Source organism: Ylistrum balloti, unplaced genomic scaffold (assembly GCF_031769215.1).
Source record: "Ylistrum balloti isolate Yb309-2 unplaced genomic scaffold, AGI_CSIRO_Ybal_v1 Utg369668, whole genome shotgun sequence".
NCBI lineage: Eukaryota > Metazoa > Mollusca > Bivalvia > Pectinida > Pectinidae > Ylistrum > Ylistrum balloti.
The window spans coordinates 770001-792738 of NW_026781915.1; the positions used below are offsets into that span (position 1 = coordinate 770001).

General features: G+C 34.9%; 1 protein-coding gene across 1 annotated transcript in view; it reads left to right on the plus strand.

The window, feature by feature from the left end:
- LOC132561136 (uncharacterized) overlaps nt 1–21951 on the plus strand; it is a 60111-nt gene extending 38160 nt beyond the window's left edge. The window contains exons 19-45 of the mRNA XM_060225868.1: nt 1–17; nt 642–729; nt 1189–1279; nt 1541–1607; nt 1797–1877; nt 2294–2394; nt 3088–3265; nt 3519–3623; nt 4598–4644; nt 4959–5094; nt 5621–5680; nt 6677–6825; nt 7135–7261; nt 7865–8029; nt 8425–8580; nt 8816–8922; nt 9437–9524; nt 9671–9763; nt 10080–10186; nt 10466–11824; nt 12078–12249; nt 12838–12931; nt 13603–13749; nt 13995–14186; nt 17881–18004; nt 18303–18441; nt 18796–21951. The exon at nt 1–17 is cut by the window's left edge and continues 66 nt beyond it. Of these exons, the coding sequence (XP_060081851.1) occupies nt 1–17; nt 642–729; nt 1189–1279; nt 1541–1607; nt 1797–1877; nt 2294–2394; nt 3088–3265; nt 3519–3623; nt 4598–4644; nt 4959–5094; nt 5621–5680; nt 6677–6825; nt 7135–7261; nt 7865–8029; nt 8425–8580; nt 8816–8922; nt 9437–9524; nt 9671–9763; nt 10080–10186; nt 10466–11824; nt 12078–12249; nt 12838–12931; nt 13603–13749; nt 13995–14186; nt 17881–18004; nt 18303–18441; nt 18796–18906 (4301 nt within the window). The 3' untranslated portion in view covers nt 18907–21951. The remainder of the gene's footprint in view (nt 18–641; nt 730–1188; nt 1280–1540; nt 1608–1796; nt 1878–2293; nt 2395–3087; nt 3266–3518; nt 3624–4597; nt 4645–4958; nt 5095–5620; nt 5681–6676; nt 6826–7134; nt 7262–7864; nt 8030–8424; nt 8581–8815; nt 8923–9436; nt 9525–9670; nt 9764–10079; nt 10187–10465; nt 11825–12077; nt 12250–12837; nt 12932–13602; nt 13750–13994; nt 14187–17880; nt 18005–18302; nt 18442–18795) is intronic.
- Nucleotides 21952–22738: the final 787 nt, after the last annotated feature.

Sequence of the window (22738 nt, forward strand, 5' to 3'; positions counted from 1 at the left end):
CATATTATGAGATTAGGGTAAGTCTGTCATTTTGTCTTTTAATACTTTTAAACTTAATTTGTAATAGTTATGCAACAACCATGTTTACATTAATTACTTATGAATTTATGAACAAAGTCTCCATACTTGTTGTTATAACATGTATGTCACTAGTGATAAAAATGATAAACTTTATTTATTTTACAACAATTGCGAAGCAAGTTTTTCCAGCTTATATTAATCACTTTTGTTGGCTCGGATGGAAGCGCATGAGGGGTCTTAGTGTGGGAGGAAACTGGCGTACCTGGGGAAAACCCACGTAGTCGGGCAGGTGACCCCATACCTTTTCACATCAATTCGGGAATTGAACCCCGGACTTCTAGGTGAAAGGCGAGTGCATTACCACTGCACCACCTGACCACTAGTGATTACATACCCCATGATGTAAATATCATTTACAAAAGGTACCTTTCTGCCTTTATCAACAACATGTCATGGCATATTTCTCAAAATCACCATAGAATGTTTAAATGGGTATTTTTATGATGTATTAAATGTGTTGCACGATGTCCATCGGTAATTAGGCACTGCCTTGTTATGTACATCCTTAATCACCTGCTAAGTTACTACTTGTTAAGTGTCTGTTCACGTTTTCATTACAGCAAGGCATTATAGAGATCCTGTATGATTTATTTCGTCTTCAAGTACCTGAGTGGACGGACAATTTCTCTGCAGCCTTGCTGAGTGTTGGTTAGTACTATTTATAGAATTCCATACTTGTAACTAGCTCTAAATTCTTCCAGTTTACAATTTACAATTATCTGTCTAGTGTTTTTAATAAATTCCAAATTCTGGTAATTCATTTAAATTGAAAATTTTCTATCCGTTATTGCAAGGACAACACTACATTCAAAATACCTATCGATTGTTAAACTGTTTGAGTGGAAAAATGTAACAAAGAAAATGTTAAGGAGAGAAAGGAAAATTAATGAACTGCTGATTTGATATTTTTTAGTTGTATAATTTTTTATTTAATAATGAGAATTTTTGAAAAATCAGAGGTAGATATTCTATATCAAGTAAATAATAGACTAAGGAGGGGAATTGACTGGTGATTGTTTCAAGAGGCCCAATAATACATCTGATCGCTTTTTCAGGAAAATTCTGGGTAAAAAAGATGTTGCTTGATATGGTAAAATTGTATTACAGATCCTTCCATGATGCGAGACAGCTGGCGTCTGACAGATGGATTCATATGTGAGGAAGGTCGATCACTACTACCACACATGGCCAAAATTAGGTTAGTGCCAAAGAATGCAACATATATGTAAAGGATAAATATACAATATATATATTGTTTCATTAAGCATGACTAGTTTCGTGTTGAAGTTTCAGATGGAAAATGTGCTACAAAGGTTAAATTTAAAATAATACACGCTTTGTCTCCCAAATCAATGAGAAATTTGATGGCTATTTTCTGTTTTGGTTATGCTAATTAGAGATTCTAGATGACTTGTATGAAAAATATTTTGAATTTATTGTGTTTTTACTGATATTTCAGACCTAACCTTGTAGAAAATCATTTAGCACTGCTGCTGTCTGCATGGATTGGTGCTGGTATCTTTGATGTAAGTAGACAGAGGCAGTTGTTATAGGCATCTGGAACAGTGTGTGGCAATTGAATGTCATTTATTTGAAAATAATGCCGCAGTATTACCACCATAATTATGCAATATGTCATTTTTCTAAATGTACTATCTTTTCTTTCTTTCTCACACTTCCTCTGATCATGCTGAGATTATAATTTTGGGTTTTAGGCTTTGGTGGAAGTTGTTATCAGCAGTGATGATCAGCTATTTATCAGGACTACCATACTTCTGGGTCAGCTGATGCACATGGTAAGTAAATATTTTACATACTCTACCAACAGGTTAGTGATCAATTGTCATTTCCTCCTCATCTTTAAGATATTTTAATTTTTGACATTCTACCATGGACATGGAATTTTATTTCATGTATAATATTTGATTTTTGTGTACAAGAAAACACTGAACATTGTGTTAAAGTGTTGATGGCAAGTTTTGTTGGTGAGGAGTTTGTGTGTTTAAATCATTTCTTTTCAGTGATTGTGCCTTTTGTGCATACTTTATCATAAACATGATCTGATTTATAGCCACATCGATACTGATTGCGTGCTAGATATATGTGAAGGAAATCATGAATTTTTTGTGAGTAACATTTAAAACAATTGTGTTCCAGTTTTACATTAGATGGTATACACATGATACTGAGATCTGTGATACTTTTTGTACAGGCAAGCACCCTCCTACCAAATGAGTGTAGCCATCACAGCCACTGTCTTCCTACTCTAATGGCCATGGCCTCTGCTGCAGACATTCCTCAGCAGCAGCAGCAGTAAGTCTGTTTATAATCATTCCCCAACCCTCAGTCCTTTCAGCCTCAGTTTTGTCCAGGCTGTATCTCCTATACTTATTGTCACTGGAAATGCGTTAACCTTGGTGAGGTGGTGTGTAATATATCAAAAGTAGGTAACTCTGAAGTATTTATAAAGAAAAAGTGGGCTTTCATCACTAGAATGTCAAACTTTGGGTATAGGTTCACCAAAAGTAGGTCACTCTGACCTATTTTTATTACCCTTGACCCACATCTTTGAAAGTATTTGTGGGATTTTTATGCTAGAGGTATTGGTTCATCTTAATGTTGTGTCAAAAAAAGTAGGTCACTTGACCTTGACCTTTTACCTACATCAAAGAAAAAGTTTGTTTTTCATACACATATAATTACACATTTGGTGGGGACTGTAATTCACCTAATTGTCTTGTAGAATATATAATAGGTATCATTTAAAATGGTATTTTAACACTGCAGTTGCCTCTCAGGCAAAATATCCATGGTAAAGTCTTTTATTTTCAAATGGCTCAAATTTTATGATTTTTTCAAAAAAGCTACTAATGCATGTATATGAACTTATGGATTACCCACAAACTCAATGAAAATTAATTTATTTAAACAGTTTATCATTTTATTTCAACAGGGTTTAATCTTTGACTAGCACAATTAACCTCATTTGAAATTATGTTTCTACAGTCGAGCATGTAAAGCTGTGTCCTACCTAGACCGATTACATTCCATGAAGAAACGAGGTATAGTGCCCCGCAGTCTCTACCTGGACCATCTCATACAGAACATGGGGGGCCGCAAGTCACCATTCTCCAAACACTTTCACCAAAACAAGAACAGACTCAACTCTTACTACATTAACAAGGTAAGATCAGTAATGATGACATTAATTTCATGTTACAAGCAAGCATATCTCGGATCATTCTTTATGGATCAGACTTTCCTTCCACTTTTTATTTAGATTTTTAATATTTTAATTGAAAAAAAAAGTTTATCCAATGTACTGTTTGTGCAAAATGCACAACACTTCAGCTACTGTAAGTATGCTGTTTTAAGATTTCTGTATGTGATGAAGGAATGCAAATTATTAAATCTTTACTGTTTTTTTTCAAATGCAGCTGTCATCAGAAGACATGGTGGTACAAACTGTAAAGGACTCACAGGTCCTGTTTACCAAAGACAACTATATATGGGACTGGGACCTGATAGCTTCAATCCTGAAGGTAAAGAATATGACTGATAATCTCAATCCAGTAGGTAAGGGGTTATCTCAATCCTACATGTAAGGAGTTGGGCAGATAAACTCAATCTTACAGGTAAGGGGGAGGTCTGATAGTCTCAACCCTTTAGGTAAGGGGTCCTTATAGGTAAGGACAGGGCTGATAGTCTTGATCCTATAGGTAAGGGACAGGGCTGATAGTCTTGATCCTATAGGTAAGGGGCAGGGCTGATAGTCTTGATCCTATAGGTAAGGGACAGGGCTGATAGTCTTGATCCTATAGGTAAGGGACAGGGCTGATAGTCTTGATCCTATAGGTAAGGGGCAGGGCTAGTAAATTCAATCCTGAAGGTAGGGGGGAAGATAAGAACATAGGGTAAGAGGAAGCACTGTTCATCACTGGCCGTTACAAGGATAGAGGGTAAGATGTAGTACTGATATAGTGCCTGGGATATCACAATCTCAGATATGGATACAGTTAGATACTTCTTGGAATGGTGAAGTGATGCAATTTGTTCAAGACAGAATACACTGATCTACAATTTGATATCTGGTCTCTGATCATCAAAACAGTTTTCCTGTGGGCATGAAGGCACTTAATCATCTTTTGACCTCTGAACTCTGACCAATGAAACCGTTTACTTTTGGACACTGTAAATCATATTTTGACCTTTGAACTCTGATCATTGAAAGTGTTTTGGTCAGAAGATACCTTTACTTTTATTGATCTCTGACCTGAATCATTGAAGCATTTTGTTCATGTGACAGATATCAGTTGTTTGATAAAAGATATTCATATGATAGAAAGATACATCACATTTGGAGGATGATCCTGCGATTATTGTACAGTTGGGTTAACAATGATATCATAAATGACAAAGGCTTCTGAAGACAAACATTTGTAGAAAGTGTTACAGATTATAAATGACAAAACAAACAGTAGATATGTAATATGTTATTGGTGTAATTATGTTTCAGTGGCCACTAGATAAACAAAAGAAGTTAGATGAGCAGATTATGTCTCGGTAAGCAGCTATCACCGTTACATCAATAATACCAAGTGACACATTGATGAAAGATAAGCTCAAGATGTTTTCATTTTATATCAAATTCACATTTCTAGAATAACCTTGAAAAACATGTAACTTTTTTCTCTTAATATTTTGTTAAAACAGCACAATTAGCTACTACATACATTCACCTATCTCAAGTAAAACATTTCTGAAAAGAAAGAAGTTCTTATATATCTTGTTACTGATTCAGAATTAATTACTAATTTTTCTTTTTGTAGAGGTTTTTCTTGATGATGTAATATCTTTAATCATCATATTTTTGACAGGTTTATGAAGCGGTTGATATACTTTTTCAAGCCCACCAATCATCTCTTTTCTCGTCTTGACGTTGGACATAAGTTGGCTACAAAGATTGCTCATGTTGGATGTCTGTTGATGGAGTTTTTAATGGAGTGTGGCCAGGTAGGTGTGGTCATAAATCACATTGATATCACTTTTAATTCACAATTCTGTTGTAAAATCTCTGTTCGAGGCTATGACAATCGGTTGTTCCTCTCTAATTTGCTTTCATCTGCACATTACACTAGTAATCTAGGAGGTACTAACAAATTGTCATTAGAATCATTGGCTAGTTATGTTTTACAAGAGTTTTAAATTTCACAGAAACTTTAGTATATTATATTAAAGCATGCTCTTTTGAAATAAATATTTTGAATTGCCTCATTTACATTTTAGCCAGTATTTAAACTCTGTTCAAGTATCTGTCTTGTCTTTACCTATAATTGAAAGTGAAATATTCTGAAAATTCATTGTGAAATGTTAGACAACGTTCAAAATACAGTTTTCTATTAAAACAAAAAGCATCTCACCACATCTTATTTCTTTTCTTATATTTTTTGCTCTTTGTTTTTATGTAAACTGTATTGGTAATTTCTATGAGGAATTTCTACTTACCGAGTGATCACTGTACTGTGTTTCTGTGTTGTAGGAGGAAATAAAGAAACCTTTTGTAGACTTCATCAATGACATAGGACAGTGCCTGTCAGAGGTGAGTGCTAGAGATTCTAAATAGAAAGTCTAAATATTGCATCTATTTAGAAAATTCATACATTCATTCATACACCTTCATCAGACAAATGACCTGGCATAATTGCTGTGAGGTATGCATGTAAGATGGTGATAAGATAAAAGTGAAAACAGGTGAAATTGGTGACCTTTAATACATATCTAAGATGGTGACATTGTACTTTCACACAAAAGTTGGTGCAGCTTTGTTAACACCTGGTCGTAGACATGTGAGAGTCAATGGGTCCCCTTATCCCTTGTCCATTTATTGCTGTTCTGCTGCAGCATATCCAAATCTGAAAAGGTTGTTTTCCCTATCTACTACTTTGGATTGTCGCTGTGAGTGACAATTTGTTGATCTGGGACTATGGTGAGTTTCCTGTCTTTTTCATGTCATTCTGGTGTTAATTTAGTCAAACACTGCATCTACTCCCAGTTTCTCCAGCTTGCAATGCATTGAAGATTTTGCATCTTGTATACACATTCCACAACATTACCTTTAGATGTTCTATACGTATGATGAACAAGAATATCAGACCTTCTTGTGAGGTTTCATGGTTGTTGCAATGCCATGGCCATCATCTATTCTCTGAATGGTTTCTGATAACCCCATTTATGTACGGGATGACAATTTTTCCTTTCATTTCATTCTTTTCTTTGATGAATCTTCTCTTTGTCATTTCTTTGCCTTCCTCAAGCTCATTACTGAATGTTCAGAGAAATTCTAGAGATTTTGTTTATTCGAAGAAGAGACGTGTAGGTTACTGACATAGATATGATATAGGTCATGCTGTTTTTAGAAAATATTATTATCAACATGCTTGTTTTAAAACTGATTGTTGATGGATATTGTTGTCGTCATGTCATTATTATGAATATTGATTTTAGATTAAAAAAATATGTCCCATATTTAATGTAAATATATCTAAACTTGCTATTTGACAGAAATGTTAAAATTTTGGATAATTTCTTGTTATAGATTGGAAGCAAACACTTGGCTGCTGAAGCTGTTCTCAGTCCTAGTAACACCATCAGCACATGTAGTCAGTTCTACTTTCTCTTCTTGGGCAAGATATCTGTCACAGCCAAAGGTGACAAACTGTTGGAGAAGTGTAGCATCTACCAGTAGTAAGTTTGATATTGAGAGCCACTGTGGGATCTACTAACATAACGTTTAAAGTCAGGTGCCTGTGTGGAATCTACTATAAGGTTTACTGTCAAGTGCCGTTGTGTCAGCTACTTATTGTAAGTTTTGGCTTAAATTCAGTCTGAAAGTAAAGAAAATTGTCTTCCAACAATACTAGTGAGCTTTAGTTTGTTTTACGTTTAAGTTCTGTATATCATTTCAGTGATAAATCAATGTAGGTCTGAAAAAACAATGTCTTGAGATTGATTAATTCTGCCTATTGACCTTATAGTTGAGTGTGTCTTTTTCAGTTTGTTGGAAATTGTGAGTGTGGCAGCTCAGGACAGCTTTGTGAAACTGACAGTATCTGGTCTTAGCTATAACCAGGAGGGCAACTGTAGGGCGATTCTAGCTAAGGCTCTCTGTGCCTCTACAGAGGTAAGTGTCTACTTATGTCAATTTCAGCTAAGGCTCTCCATGTCTACAGAGGTAAGCGATTACTGTAGGGTGATTTTAACTAAGACTCCTTCTGTCTCTACAGAGGTAAGTGTCTTCTGTAGGGTGATTCTAGCTAAGGCTCTCTGTGCCTCTACAGAGGTAAGTGTCTACTGTATGACAATTTCAGCTGAGGCTCTCCATGTCTACGGAGGTAAATGATTACTGTAGGTCTACAGAGGTATTACTGTAGACAATTTCAAAGTCTCTGTTGTATCACTATGACAATTTCAGCTAAGGCTCTCCATGTCTACAGAGGTAAGTGTCTACTGTATGACAATTTCAGCTAAGGCTCTCCATGTCTACAGAGGTAAGTGTCTACTGTATGACAATTTCAGCTGAGGCTCTCCGTGTCTACAGAGGTAAGTGTCTACTGTATGACTATAAAGTCTCTGGTATTTTAAACATATTTGGTATTTTGAAATATTGTGGAGGTCTTCCTTTCATTTTAACATTATTGGTTACAGGATATTATTGGTTATTTTTATGTAGTAATCAAAAGATTAAAATTACGTATTTATGATTGTTGTGCTTATTTTCTTGCAGAGTGCCCGTATGTTCTGTACAAAGTTTCTGCGTGTCTTACTTCGTGTCAGAGTTCCTGGGTTCAGTACGTGGGGGATGGAACTCCTGACAACACAGTTGTATGACCAGAGCCGCAGTATCTCCCTGGCTGCGCTTGGAGTCATGGAGGAGGCTTGTGAAGTTGATGTTAGTGTGATGGATCTGGGTTTTTTTAATTTGCTGGAGACTGGAAGTCTGATTTGCAACTTGTCTTTCTTCTAAGAAGTAAATGTACTGGTATAGTGAAAATATTTCAGTGGTGAACATTAAAAAAAGCCAAAAAATCACTTGTATATGAAGCCAAAGATAGCTTGAGGGTGTCATTAATGTAAACTTCCTTTAACAGACTGACTGTTTACTCATTCACAATGGAATTATTTCCGTTGCTGTAATTTCCTTTGGTGGATTTCTGAATGACACTATTTTGGCCGTTTCATAATTTTTTAAGTCTGTTTATCATTGGTGGAATGATAGTGAAATTAATTGGTGTGAATGCTGTTAGTGCTGGATGAAGCAAAATGATCTCTCACTTTGTATTTCAGACATGCCTAAATTCGTTGATAAAATTACGACCTTCATGTCTACACCTTGGAGAGAAGGGTCGATTACTTACCTGTAGGTTCATGTCAACACCACGTGGATTCCGTGCCCTAATGGATGCTAATTACATATCTAATGAATTGGAGATTTGGGCAAAGGTAAGTACCTGTATCTTCTCTGCTAAAGGTGTGTACATGTTTCTTCTCAGCTGAAGGTATACTGGTATACCTCTTCCCTTATTCCTTTATTTTAATCCTTTATATACAGCATCTGTAAGTTCTCCCAGCACTTAGAAGCATTCTACATTGTACATTTAGCTGTAATCAGTTTGTTATTTTAGATTTATGTCTTTTTATACCTAGTATTCTTATATAAATTTGTTTATTTCTGCAGACATTTGACACAAAGTATGTGAGCATTGTTGAAGAACTGTTAAATGAAGCTCTCACAACATACGAGAAGACATTTGAGGGGTCCTTTTCAAGAAGGTCGAGTCGAAAGTAAGTCTGTGTTGAAAATATACAATTCGAACTCTGTCTTAAAAGTTACGTCTCCAAGGAAATATTTGTCATGTTTGTAATCCTACATGCTTGTCGGACTTAAATATTGAATTTCATCTATTGTTGTCCATCACTATATTTTATAAAAGGTTTTTATGCTTGTGACATTTTATGGGAATGCATATAGTGTTGCCAATGTCTTGTTTTTTCTAGAAAATGTTATATCATGAAAACCAGTAGATTTGGTTTATAATTACTCCATATTATCATAATATTGTCTTCACCTGATTAGGACTAAAAGCTAATAATCAAAATGTGATGAAATTGTTGGGATAACCAAAGTAATATTTGAGATCTGTACTCATATAAACAGTTTCAAATCCTTATACGGTAATCTAAATTATAACAGTGAAAAAAAAATTGAGATAACATATTGTGTTTGGTCATAAACTATTGAGTACAGTTTTCCTCTTAATGGACTAGAACTTCTTAACCTTGAAATATCTTTTTACAGGCGTCCAAGTAAAGATGCCTTCCTGCCAGTTCACTTGTATGGTCAGCTTACACAAACCAAAGATGGCTTTCAGCTTTTACGACAGCAGGTAATTGCAATCAATGAAATTCTCATTACAGAGTAAAAGTTAAATTAAACTAGCTGAATAAATCATGTAGTATTAAATTGTTGTTGCAAATTTCAATTACATTTGATGATAGTATAACATTATTTTTATTTATATTTTCACTTCAGGAGTATGTAGAAGAATATTTCCAATGTATCCGATGCCAAGAACTGATGACAGATGAAGACAATGTGAAACTGAAGACTGCCCTTTGGGCTGTGGTGTGTACTTGTTAGAAATCTCTTTATCCTGTATAACATTCATTTAGATATCAACCCCATTTCTACCAAACATGTTTAATACTTTTACTTGAACATGTGTTCGTTACTTTTCACAGTCATTATGTACCGGCATTAGTTGACATGGTGGTAATACACTTTTCTTTGATCTTGTTACCTGCCAAATTAGGACAGCTTGCATGACATAATTTTGGCCAAAAAAATTTATATAAATTGATATTTGAAATGTTTTGAAATGATTATTAAAATAAACATTGTCTTTAGTTATAGTCTGAAGTTGAAAATCTTTGCTTTGTAGGGTCACATCGGAAGTTCTACGTGGGGTGTTGGTTGGCTGGATGAGGAACGTCTGTTTCCTGAAATAATACGACTAGCTGAAGAATGTGGAGTGTTTTCTATTAGAGGGTAAGATATCTGTTCAAATGATGTAGATGGAGTGACCTCTTTTGTATGGAAATTTTATTAGTGTGTATGTAAGTTCTGATCAGGTTAAGACTAGATAGTTATGTATAATCAGAAATGCCCAGTAGAAACACATTTCTTATGAATGATAGTTTACCTAGCTCATTTTATAACAATTTCTGACATTCATAATGTTATGTCACTGTTTCCAACTCATCTACTTGACAACAGGAAAAGAAATTGTAAACAACTGTCTGCATACTTTCATGGTTTATGTTACAGGACAGCTTTCTATGTGTTGGGACTGCTGGCCAGTACCCGTGAAGGGGCAGAACTCCTTACTCAGCTTGGCTGGGAGTCCTGTTGGCACTCACGTGGGGAGATGTGGCCAGTGGTTGAGGACCGTGCAGAGATGCTAAGTGACATTGAAGATGCAACAGAGAGTGTCTTGAGTTTTGGCAGTACATCACGGTCTGATCCGGACTACCGCACAAGTCTGCACTCCCCTGGAATAGCCTCAAATAATCTCTTCTTTATTGCTGAGGAGGAAAAGACATTAATTAGTGATGGATTGGCCTGTGATAATAACCACAACCGAAACATAGACACCACAAACATTCCAGACAACCCTAAGGCGGCAATAATACGTAGTAAAACCCTTCCTTTTGAGTCTCCCACCTATAGAAGGTATAATAGCATGCCGTTACAACCTCGAACTGCCAAAAAATTCTCCAGAAGTAGTAAACAGCGAGATAGAACTCTAAGTGATGATTCTGATAAAAGGTTGAGTCCAAAGGATCCTCTTTCACCAGTGTCGCCTTCAGAATATCTACCTCTGGCCTCAGAGTTTGGCTCCCAAAACCAGAGCACATCAGTGTCAGTCAAGGAAAGTAACTCTGAGGAGTCCACCGTTATACCTGTGATATGTTTACCTGATGAATCATCAGAACCTGAACCTGTGTCAACAGACAAGGACGAAAGTGTGAAAGACAAAGAGGTCACAGACTCAAAGGTCATGTTACGACAAGAAGGATTGGACAAAAGTAAGGTGATCAAACGCTCACCTATTTTCCGTGATGGAAGGAGCAGTAGTAGTGAAAGTTCAAGGTCAAGCAAGAATCGTGCAGATAGTTTCAATACAGACTCTACAACCAGTGGTGTGAGTTCATGTGAGTCAGGACCCAACACTTATATCTCATCAGAGGTAGCATCACTTAGTCCAATCGCTAGCTCTACCTCCCTCAACACCGTAGGGGTTAAGTCAGTACAGCAGGGCTCCTCCCTTGAAACCAAAGACCTCATCCATCCATCAACTGTAAGGAGAAAATCTATGAATCTTCACCGTGTTCCTAGTGTAAGAAAAGTGCTAGGTAACCCCATATATGGAATTCTGTCCTCATCACGGATGGAAGGCCTGACATCAGAGAATGCCATAATGTATACTACCAGTAGAGATGCTTATGGGTATGCCACTTGGCGGTCAATCAAACGTCAGCGTACAGTCAGCTCTGACCTAGATTCTGACCTCGGCATCAGTAACCTATATGATGAGGAAGGAACAACAGGCACTCTCAGTCGAAAGTCAAGTGTAGATTCTAAACTGAGTCTTGATCTGTTTGGTGGAACAGCCAGCAGACTGAGGTATACAATAATAGATAATAGTGCATGATTTAAATATTGATCCAAACACATCAAAACAAGGAATATATTTCTGTATTTCTTCTCATTTCTTACACAAATTTAGGTTGTTACAAGTAGATCAATATATAAAGTACAATAATTAAAGATACGTATTTACATGCAAAAGAAGTTTGAATTCTGCCAAGAATGCACAATAAATAGATCTTTCTAAAGTCTTGCTTGTTTCCCTGATTGATATGATCTTATATGACAGTTTGGGAATGACAAGAAATGCTAGTGGTGTATCTCTGTCTGAGATGGATGGACGGCCCTCCAGCCCTATGGGTGCTATGCCCAAGGCATCATTACAGAAGCGTCGACCACACACAGGAGAAGCTGAGTTTGTTGGCCTTACCTTACCTGTAGATATCAACATGATGTTTGAGGTGAGAATTTCTGATACAAATGACATTTTGATTTCTCTAATGTTAAATCCTTAGCAGTGTTATTCATAACATCATATGTCATGTACAGACTTTTGAATGTGTATGAAACCTTGGGTTTTTTGTTGTGAGTATTTACATACTGTATGCTTAAGGTGGGTTGAATGAAGTTGTTTAATGCTCATTCTTATATCACTTACATGGTTCTCATTTTGAGGACTTGAATTTCCTTGAATTTGACCTAAACTTTTGCTGCTGGTGGAGCAGGTCATTCTAGATTACCTGGTCTTTTTCTCTTTTGAAACTTTATTTTTTTTAACAATACATAACATGATGCGAGACAAGTAAGCTATTGAATGATAGCACTGTTATATCTGTGATGGTCCAGTAAGCATTTTAGGGACAGCATTTGATGAGAGGGTAATGTGTAAAGAATCGACTGGCAATTTAAACAGGTTATTACTGTCAAAAAGTCTCTGTGAAGAGATCTTCTATATAATGGTATTTACTGTCCTAACCAACTGTATGATATTATCTTGACATCAATTTTAAAATCTGATTATGAACTGATCTCGTATTTTAATGGCACAGGTTCATGAAGGTGAGGACAAGCGATCACAGTCTATATCAGGTGTATTTGACCGGACAGAGGATGTTCAAACAAGTCGCAGCAGGAAGGTGTCTTGTAAGTCTCTACTCCCTTACAATTTTATGCTTCACATTTCACATTTTATAACAATCCTGACTCAATAACACTACTGATAAGTTACTGAAATGTGCATTGAGCTTTAGTTACCTTTAGCCCACTATCATCAGATGGTGGGCTGTCTTTGCAAGTTAATTATCACTCATTTTTGAGAATTACTGGATGGATCTTTCTCAAATTTCATACATAGGTTTCCTTTGGTCTCTGGTTGTGCACATTTCATTTTGGAACTAATCAGGAAAAAAACAAAATGGCTTCCAACCGACCATCTTGGATTTGGCAGTTTAAGATTATCACCACTATTTCTGCAAAGGAATGTTCAAATTTCTTATCATTAAGAGCAAAAACAGAGAAGAGAAAGGAATGGAAAAGAGAAAATAAAGTTCAAACAATGATGAGTGCCATGTTTATTCATGTATGTGTGCTACAAGTGGATATATAAAAAGGTCATTTATATGTTATCTGTATTACAACTTTCTCACATATGTATAGGTACTGAGTAGAATATAATTCACATTTTTGTACAAAAATATTGATATCCATCTACTGTCGCTAAAACATTAACAGGAAAGCATAGAATATAAATGTTTACTATTTGTATGGAACAAATTACAACCAATGATAAATCTCTCACTGTTATATATTCCTAGCATCTGGCAAGAGGTCTAGAACATCCTCATCAACTACCAGGGGTGACGGAGTTACTATAGGATCTGATCATGACATGTCTGTCTGTGTGGCCTGTTACAGACTCCAAACAATAGGACAGAACGATGGACTAGGGGACAGAGAAGATGGTGGGTGTAGGAATAAACTGTGCAAAATATCCAAGTTGAAACTATTAGGACAAAATTTCCAGTTCTTAATTTTGATAACAGAATCCATTTGAAAGAAGTGAGGTTAATCTGAAAACAGGATGTATTCAGAATATCCCTTTTTTTTTAAAGAAATATGATGAAAGTATAACATATTAAATGATGAGTTTGATGTTGAGGGTACAGGATACCAGAATGTAAATTAATGAATATACTGTTGTTTGAAGGTATACCTGATGCTGAATTTGAGTCCGACGGTCAAGGTTCTGTGACTGTGATAGAACATGAGGAGGACCCAGGCAGTTTGCTGGAGGCAGTCAAACAACAGAAAGGTGACCGACGGACTCGCCTTGACAGTCTCAACGAGCTGTCGTCTGCCACACCTGGAAGCATGACCAGCTGTACTAGTACTGACTCTTGTATGTTTCTCTGCTTCCTGCTCTTCTGTTGCTTCTCCAGATTATCACATTACATAAGAGAGTGACTGATGTTAAGATGTTCTGACGTGATAATTAAGTTAAAAAAATGTATTGTTTTAAAATCATTTGGTGAAATAATTTATAAAGAGAAAACTATAGTTTAAACTAATGCTGTTAATAATTACTGTATTTTCTGGGTTATAAGTCGCACTAGTATATAAGCCCCAGGGTCACTTTTTATTGATTTTTTTCTGTTTGATCCACATATTAGCTGCATTGTATAAGAGCCATGCCCTTTCTTACAATGTAATGACCATTATGTTGACCAAAGTTTGTTGATATAATAGAAAACAGATGAAAATTTATCAAGATCGTCGGTCAAATATTTAATAAAGTTTGGAAGTGAATTTTCTGCAAATAATCCTTTATTGTATTGATGTATACAAAAATTATTCTGATCTTTCAAAATACATAAAATAGCAAATATCAAACTGGGAAGGCTTGGAGCCTTCAAAGGTTGTTAGTGCACAGATATAGGGCCTGCTGTTACGTACGATTTACTGAAAATCTCTCCATCGGTGTCTGTATTGTTAAATATTAAGGAAGCCCTTGCATGCTGACAAAATTCTCATAGTCTCATATTATTTCTTGTAAGTTACACAAAGCCATTCATGTCATAAACAAGCCTGGTGGTCATTTTAGGATTTAATCTGTCACTGGATGACCTATTGATCGCAGGGTGCAATAGGCTATTGTAAACTTCCCTCAGACATTTTTGTAATTGCTGTGAAGTAACTGCGAAAGTCAAGAAGATATAAATGTGATTTGTATTTTAAGGTATGATTAATTAATTAATTAATTAATCAGTCACAAACATTTGGTCGGCAGGTCTTTAAAAAAGCAGTACCATCTTGTACTGGTACGCAACAATTTTTCCTTCATTCTGCCAATTTTTGGGGTTTTTTTTTCATCCACATATAAGCCGCATCGGTATATAAGCGGCATGCCTGAATCACAAGGAAAAAAGTTGCGGCTTATAATTTGGAAAATACAGTAACTATGAACTGAAATGCTGGAATGGTTAAGTATTGAATTTCATGTTAACTTTAAAAAAAGTAAAATTGAGTTATATCTAGTTGATACTAAAGGTTCAAGAGATCATTTGAGGGTAAGAACAAGTTTTAGTCAATGTGATACCTGGATTTTCACTTTCCTTTGGCAAGTTTTGAAACTAGTCCAGATGTTGTTCTATCCATTATACTGTTGCTCATCTGATCTTGACAGATTGACTAGTTTCATGACTTTCATTACTTGGGCTTTATTTTTTCTGTGCACTTAACTGTTTTGTTTTTTTCTTCTCCGTAACTTGCTATGTCATATTCTGTAATGTATACATATATCTATAGCACTTACTCGTAAATTACATGCGTATTCACATATATTCAAGTAATTTTATAACGTTTTTTGTTCAAAAACTAGTTTTTCATGATAAACCAAGTTTTGGTATTCTATTTATGAAGGTTTTGTTGTATTCTTTATTCACTCACCTATTACACTTCTTACTGAATTAATTTTTCCCATTACATATATGTTCTTATATTTGTGTATGACTATAAAAGTTGATAATTTAATAAGTAAAGCACAGCTTTAAAGTTGGCTAATATCTAGTCAGCATCCTTGAAGTAATTCTAAATTTAATAGGATTCTTACATTGAAAGACTTGGAATGAATTGGCCTAAAGCCTGACCATGCTTTGATGTCAACTATAACACAGGCCTTACACTCTGTCCTCTATGTGTCATCTACACCTCTTGCCTAGAGATCTGACCGCTATGTGATGTCTATTATATTAAGGAGTCTGTGATCTGTGTGATGTGCCATATTTATTCTACATTTCTGACCCCTATTAAGGTCTGACCTCTCAGTAATGTCTGCCATGCGAAAGGCCCTACATTCTGCCTTCTATGAGATGTTTATTCTACATCTCAGGCCATATTGAGGTTTGATTTTTCTTTGATGTGTACTTAATAGTCTGTTGTCTGCGATGTCTGTTCAACATTTCTGACCCTTATTATGGTCTGACCTCTCAGTGATGTTGACTTTATTAAGACCCCTATGGTCTGTGTTGTGTGCTATGTGTTTTCTACATTTCTCTCCCCTATTAAGGCCTGACCTCTCTATGATGTCTACTTTATTAAGGGCACTATGGTCTGTGTTGTGTGACATGTTTTCTACGTTTCTGACCCCTTTTAAGGCCTGACCTCTCTATGATGTCTACTTTATTAAGGGCCCTACTGTCTGATACAGTTAGCTGCGTGTTTCATATATTTATACATAGCCTCATGTATTTTTGAAAATATTAATTTGTGTTTATTAAATACTTGTATTGCTCTGTACATATCAAATATTTATACAAGTGTTGTCATGTATATTACATACTTCCATTATCCTATATCTTTATAATAATCACATATTTACTTAATATCTGAATTGTCATTGTACCATGATAATATCATGATTATAAACTAAAATAGTTGATGGTTTCATTGATGACTAAATATGAAGTGGAACTTTACTTCTTGTTGACAGTCCATAAACAAAAAAAAAAGCTAATTAAAAAAAAAACATATTTAATTGAAAATTTAATTTCTATATTTTTCTTCCATTCCAGTTTCTATCCTTTTGTTTTGTATTTCTCTTGTAACCAAAAAAATGATTTACATCAGACTGGATACATCATCATTATCAAAACTTATAATGCTAACCCATTCCTTCTTCCACCTGTTTCAAACAGACATCACTTTTTATCTAGCAGCATAATTAGACATCCGTGGTACTCTCATGATGAGATTAAGTACTGGTGCCTTAGAATTTTGCCATTAAAGTCACTTTTACAATAATGAACACTTCCCATAGAGATTTTCAAGAGTCCACATTCTAGTATATTACACCAAGGGTCCAGGTAATCTTGAGTCTACAGTGTTTATCTCAGTACTAGCAGACTGACACATAACCTTTGACTCAAGAGGGGAAGTAGGGTTATTAAAGGACAATGAAGTGCACTCTATAACAATGAGTGAGCTTATTATCAGACATGGCCCTACTGCTTGATAAAATGTTTTCATAGCTCTAGTCCTTTCATTTATTGTAAAAATTGCATTGCTTTACATAACAACAGGGTTAACTTTATACTTAACAGATGCTTTCCACTCTGTATATGCCTTGTAACATGTTATATCTCTTAACTTACAGTACCTATCATATTATGTGATAATGATTACAGTTTGAATTATGGGCATATGATCGAGAAAAGAACATTCTGTGTCTAGATTCATACAAATTTATGTAATTATTTTCTTGTAGAAATGTTACTGATGTATCAGACACATGGAGAATTTATTGATGTATATAGTATCAGTGATATTGCCTTCACAGCCAAAGTCTTTTGTCTTTTTGAAGATAAGACCGGTGGTTTTTCAAAACCTTTGTTGGGAGATACACTAATTACTAATATTGACAAGTTCTCCAAAATGACTTGTGAAAGAGCTTGCAAACTTTTTTTTTCATTTCATGACTTGATTTCACAAAATAGAAAACTCTTTTGAAACAACATAAAATCTTGCCTTCATTAGCTAATATTTACCAACAAAAACTATTCTTAAATGTGTATATATTTTTTTCATTCATTTCACAGCAACCAAAAAGATGTCATTTGACAGTGTTCATGGACGTGCTCTTATCAGACAAGAGATTCGAAAGCTGGTCACCAACCTCAGTAGTTCTGTCGGCGTCAAGGGGTCAGAGCAGGGACTTTTGGGGTAAGTTATGTATAGAAATTATTTTTTTTCTACAAAATGAATCTAATAATTTGCTGAATACAAAGTTAGTGACAAAGCATTTTGAAGGTTTGCCTCAAAATGTAATGAAATAAGAGTGTATTCTGATCAAAATTATTGAACATTTATCCAGTAAAGGTAACACTCCAACTTGTGTGAGTAGCAACCATCAGCTGAAATGAAGGTGAAAAACAGTGCTATGGTACAGTTCTTTTAAAATTGAAAGTAATCTGTTTCTATTTTTGGCTTTCCAAACAAATGGATATTTTTTTTCTTTCAGATTGAAACAAAAGTTTCCCAAAGTTTTTCAGGATGTTTGCTTTTACTCCGAGGTGAGCCACATCATGACCATTTGTTCTTTCCGACTAACTGCACGGAGGTTTATACAGGAGCTGTTTGATGAGTTTGACATCACTAAGGTAATCACTGTCTATCAAAGTTTTCATCAAACCCCACATACGTAAGATTAGTAAAATTTTATGTTTAAATTTTGTGATGTATATATCAATGTTTTGGTGTATTTCTGTTCATCCTGTTCTGTTAGTCGCTTCCAGGAGTCATGACTTATAAAAAAATTGATAAAACTTGACATTCTGTGTTTGTGTTTTCTTCATTCCTGTTTCTAGATTTTACAACTTTAAGAGTTTTTCCAGTCAGTAATTAATATTTTCATGAGTCAAGTTAATGAAGTATTTTTTTCTGCTTTTTGATCAGAATATTTTGTACTTGTTGATCTCTGAGTTTTGTGAGAACATGTGATACCATTGTTACAGTTACTGGAGGAAGCCAGGTGTATCCTTGGAGTTGTCGTGGAAACTGAGAGCACAGGACCAGTTACAAACAAACAGGACACCCTAGACAGTGTGTGGGAAAACATTTTCTGAAATGTCTTTAAAACAAGGCCTGTAAGGCAGTGTACAGAAAAAAGCTTGTCAAAATAAAAGCCAAATGGATGCCTATGAACATGATCTCTATACCAAAGTATTGGAAATCATCCAGGATATTTGTGAAATATCCGTGGTACAAAATATACACTCTAGTTAACACCAATTTGTTGGAAATATTTCCTCATTGTCAGATAAATGAATATCTCTAATGTGTGATGAAGTAGACATTGTACTGGACACACAATAAATAAAACAAAGACATTTGATCCCTAATTGGTGTATTGCAAAAACATGAAATGATATGAAAAGTTGTATGTAACAAATCTATATATAATTTCTAACTAAAAGTGAATGTTGTATTCCAAGATTGTGTCATAACCAATTATTTTCATGTAAAATACATTGCATGAGATGTTGTTTGAGAGGTAGTAATGTTATGCTTGTAAGGTGTAACCTCACTCTAGCCTCCGCCCACTGGTGTTCAAGTCCAGGGAAATGACAGTGCCCATGTGATATCGGTGATTACAGGATGGAATTATTTATTGGACAAAATATGTGACCAAAAAAGTTTTTAAGCTGAATTATGATGGATACATGATATACCAAGTTTTTTTTTATGTTATCGACTGTTAACATGTGTAACAGATTTTCAGGACTAAGGTAACTTATTTTTTATCATAAACTGGTATACTTTTACACTTCTATACTAAATAAAAGTTCCAAAAGCTCTCCAGCCTGTACATTTGACAAGTTTCTCATCTTTATATTTGTTTATAGTCAATACTTTAATTGAAATATTTCTGCCAGTTTTGTAAACATAACTAATCAGTCCTATTTATTCATTACAAAATATGTATATACGCAAATAAGAAAGTTAACGTGCTGAATATCACATGAATAACTTTGAGAACAAGAAAGGAAAAACCAGTTCCTAATATTTATTTTGTTTGATTTTTCATCAGTAACGTTGGAGATGCAAGAAATGAAGGTTTGAAACTTGATAAATGTTCAATTTTTGATCTACTGTTTATATATTAAGTTGTGTACATAAATAAGAGATAATGTGTCAATACTGTACCATTATGAAATTGTAACAACCACAATATGAGTGATATATATACCGGTATTAAGCATTACTGTCATCCTAGATACTCTTATCCATCCAGACTCACTATGAGATATAGGGCCACTGTTTTAAACTTGTTGTTTAGAAGGATGTTGCAGTGAACTTATTTGTAAACTGGACCCATCCCACCAAATTTTAATATCTTCAAAAGTGCAATATTCAAAGACCTGTGAAGCTTAGACAATATTGTATGCATTCGTCCAGTTTCCTCTGGCTCCTCTACCAGAAATCAGTAATTCTGATTGACTGATGTCCTGCACGACATTTGTCGGTCAGAATGTTTGGTATAGGAGCCTGAGAAAGACTTGGCACTATATGCATATTTAAATGATCATGTGTATTTTTATATATTATTATAAAAGAGTGATTTTGTAAAAGATTTAGTGAAATTGACAGTGTATGAGTGGTTGTTCAGCTGCATGTTGTGCCATGTAAGACAAGACTGGTGGTATATGTTGACTAATAAAACATCACCTTGATCACAGAGTAAATGTATATAGATGCACATATGTTGTATATTTAATATTGTGTGTGCGTAGTGTGTATTTAACACACAAGTGCTAGTCATATGATCCATAGATCGGATCTGACATATTGTATACCAATTAGGAGCTCTAGTCAGAAACAGCCACTGGTAATTGAATGTTTTCATCGCCCAATATACATGCAAGATGAGGATGTATCAAGAAATACCTGAAAATTTTGGTTTTCACTATACACAAATAATCAAGATTACTTCATATATAAGATTTTATTCTAAACAAGTCATGTCGGTGGATCATAAATTGGTAGCAGGGAAATGATTAATTTTCTTCAAATTTCAGGTTCTCATTGAATTTAACACTTGACTATCAAAGAGGCATTATTGAATTAGTGACATCTTATTTGATTAAGTATCAACTGCTGCAGTAGTTAACTTAAAATCTGTGAAACATAGCCATCACTATAAATGTAAGAAATATATGTGATCTGTATACATGTCCTAAGAATCTATGTATACGTGTGGTAAGAATCTGCTTCCTTCATATTTTTACTGTATAAAATACCAATATCAGATACACCTGTTTTGGGTGAAGAAAGTGGTATGTTCAGACTTAGCGAGTTTCAATTGTGTAGTTATGACACTTTGGTTTTTACAACTGGCTTCAATCAATGTGCCATAATACTTCATGGATAATTATTTATGTGTGTAATGTTTTCAGAAGTGAGCGTCATGTTTTTATGTATCAGGGTGTTTATTAGTCTTCGACAAAAAGTGTGTCCATGTCAAAAAGATTATATACTGGACTCGATGCTTTATATGGACTGAAAGACAATGATGCACTTGGTAGTCAGTCATGTTTTTTTTTCAGCTAAAAACCTGAATCTGTTTTACAACACGTGTATGCTGTCAGGAACGTAGTTGGATAAGGTTGGTTTTGTTCTTCCTGCTTATACTTGATGTGCAAGGAGTCAAACACAGTATGGCCAGTATCATGAAGAATGAAATGTTCAAGATTTTTTTTATGTATGTTCAAATATTTAATATTAATGTAAATTATGTTCAGGTGTGTAATTATGAGTATGACCTATTCGTTCAACTTCTCTCAGAATGTATGCTTTTTCAGAATATAGCTGTGCATAATTCTCAGAGTGTACATATATTGAGAAACGTACCAGTATATTTGTAATCTTGGTGCAAGGATTTGTATGTTTGCTTTTGATGTGCTCCAGTCCAAATATTTTGCGATTTCTGCCGCCTATTATATGTGTTAATGCTAATAAGCAGAGATTGTATGTGATAGCACTTGCATGATGGATCAAACCATTTTATTTATACTGTTAAGTTTGTCAAACACCGACTGTTATGTTGTCGGCACTCTTGTGGAATATTCACAATGCAGAGAAACAAGTCAAGGAATAAAATAAATCTACGAGATGTTGTTTTGTCTTGTTCTTACAAGGGCTGTATCAGTTAAATAGAAGGTTTTGGAAACAAAGTGTCTGTTGTCTCTGCATGAATGAGATTGAGCCCAAGTGTTTCATCCTATACTGACAGAATATGTATTAGATCTTTATCACATCATTGTCAAATTGCACCAAACTCATTTGCTACACATAGTTTCTTGTTTACTTCAAGCATAACATTGAGGTACTCTGAATGAGTTTCAGAGAGCATAATGTCATCAACACTTTCTGGTAATCACTGCAGGAGCCATTTTCATAGACGAATTATGGTCATTAACTTCATAAAAGTTATCTTTGAGCTACCTCGAACAAGATTGAATACGACAGTCATTGGCAAAATGTCAAGGTCATTGTTTGTCACGATTCTATGTCATCGTTTTAAAAGAGCCATGTTCATGGACACATTATTGTTAAAGCATCACACAAGTGTGTATCTTTGAGACAAATCGACTCATACATGCTTAATTTTACTATTATACTAATGATAAACTTGATAGAAAAGTTTGCAAGTAAATAAGCCACAAGTTGTCCATCAATAGTGAAGTGATAATGGTATGTTGCTATCTCATAGTTGTAAAGGTCACTGAATGCACTTATATTGAACAGTTATATCACATGGTTGTTCCGTATGTGACACATGTAGTTATGTGCAGAGGTGAGAGATAAGTTTGTATTTATAACATGGCCCCTATAAACATGTTTCATCCTCAATTTTGAGGGATCCTGACCCGATTCTGAGAGAGATATAATCACATC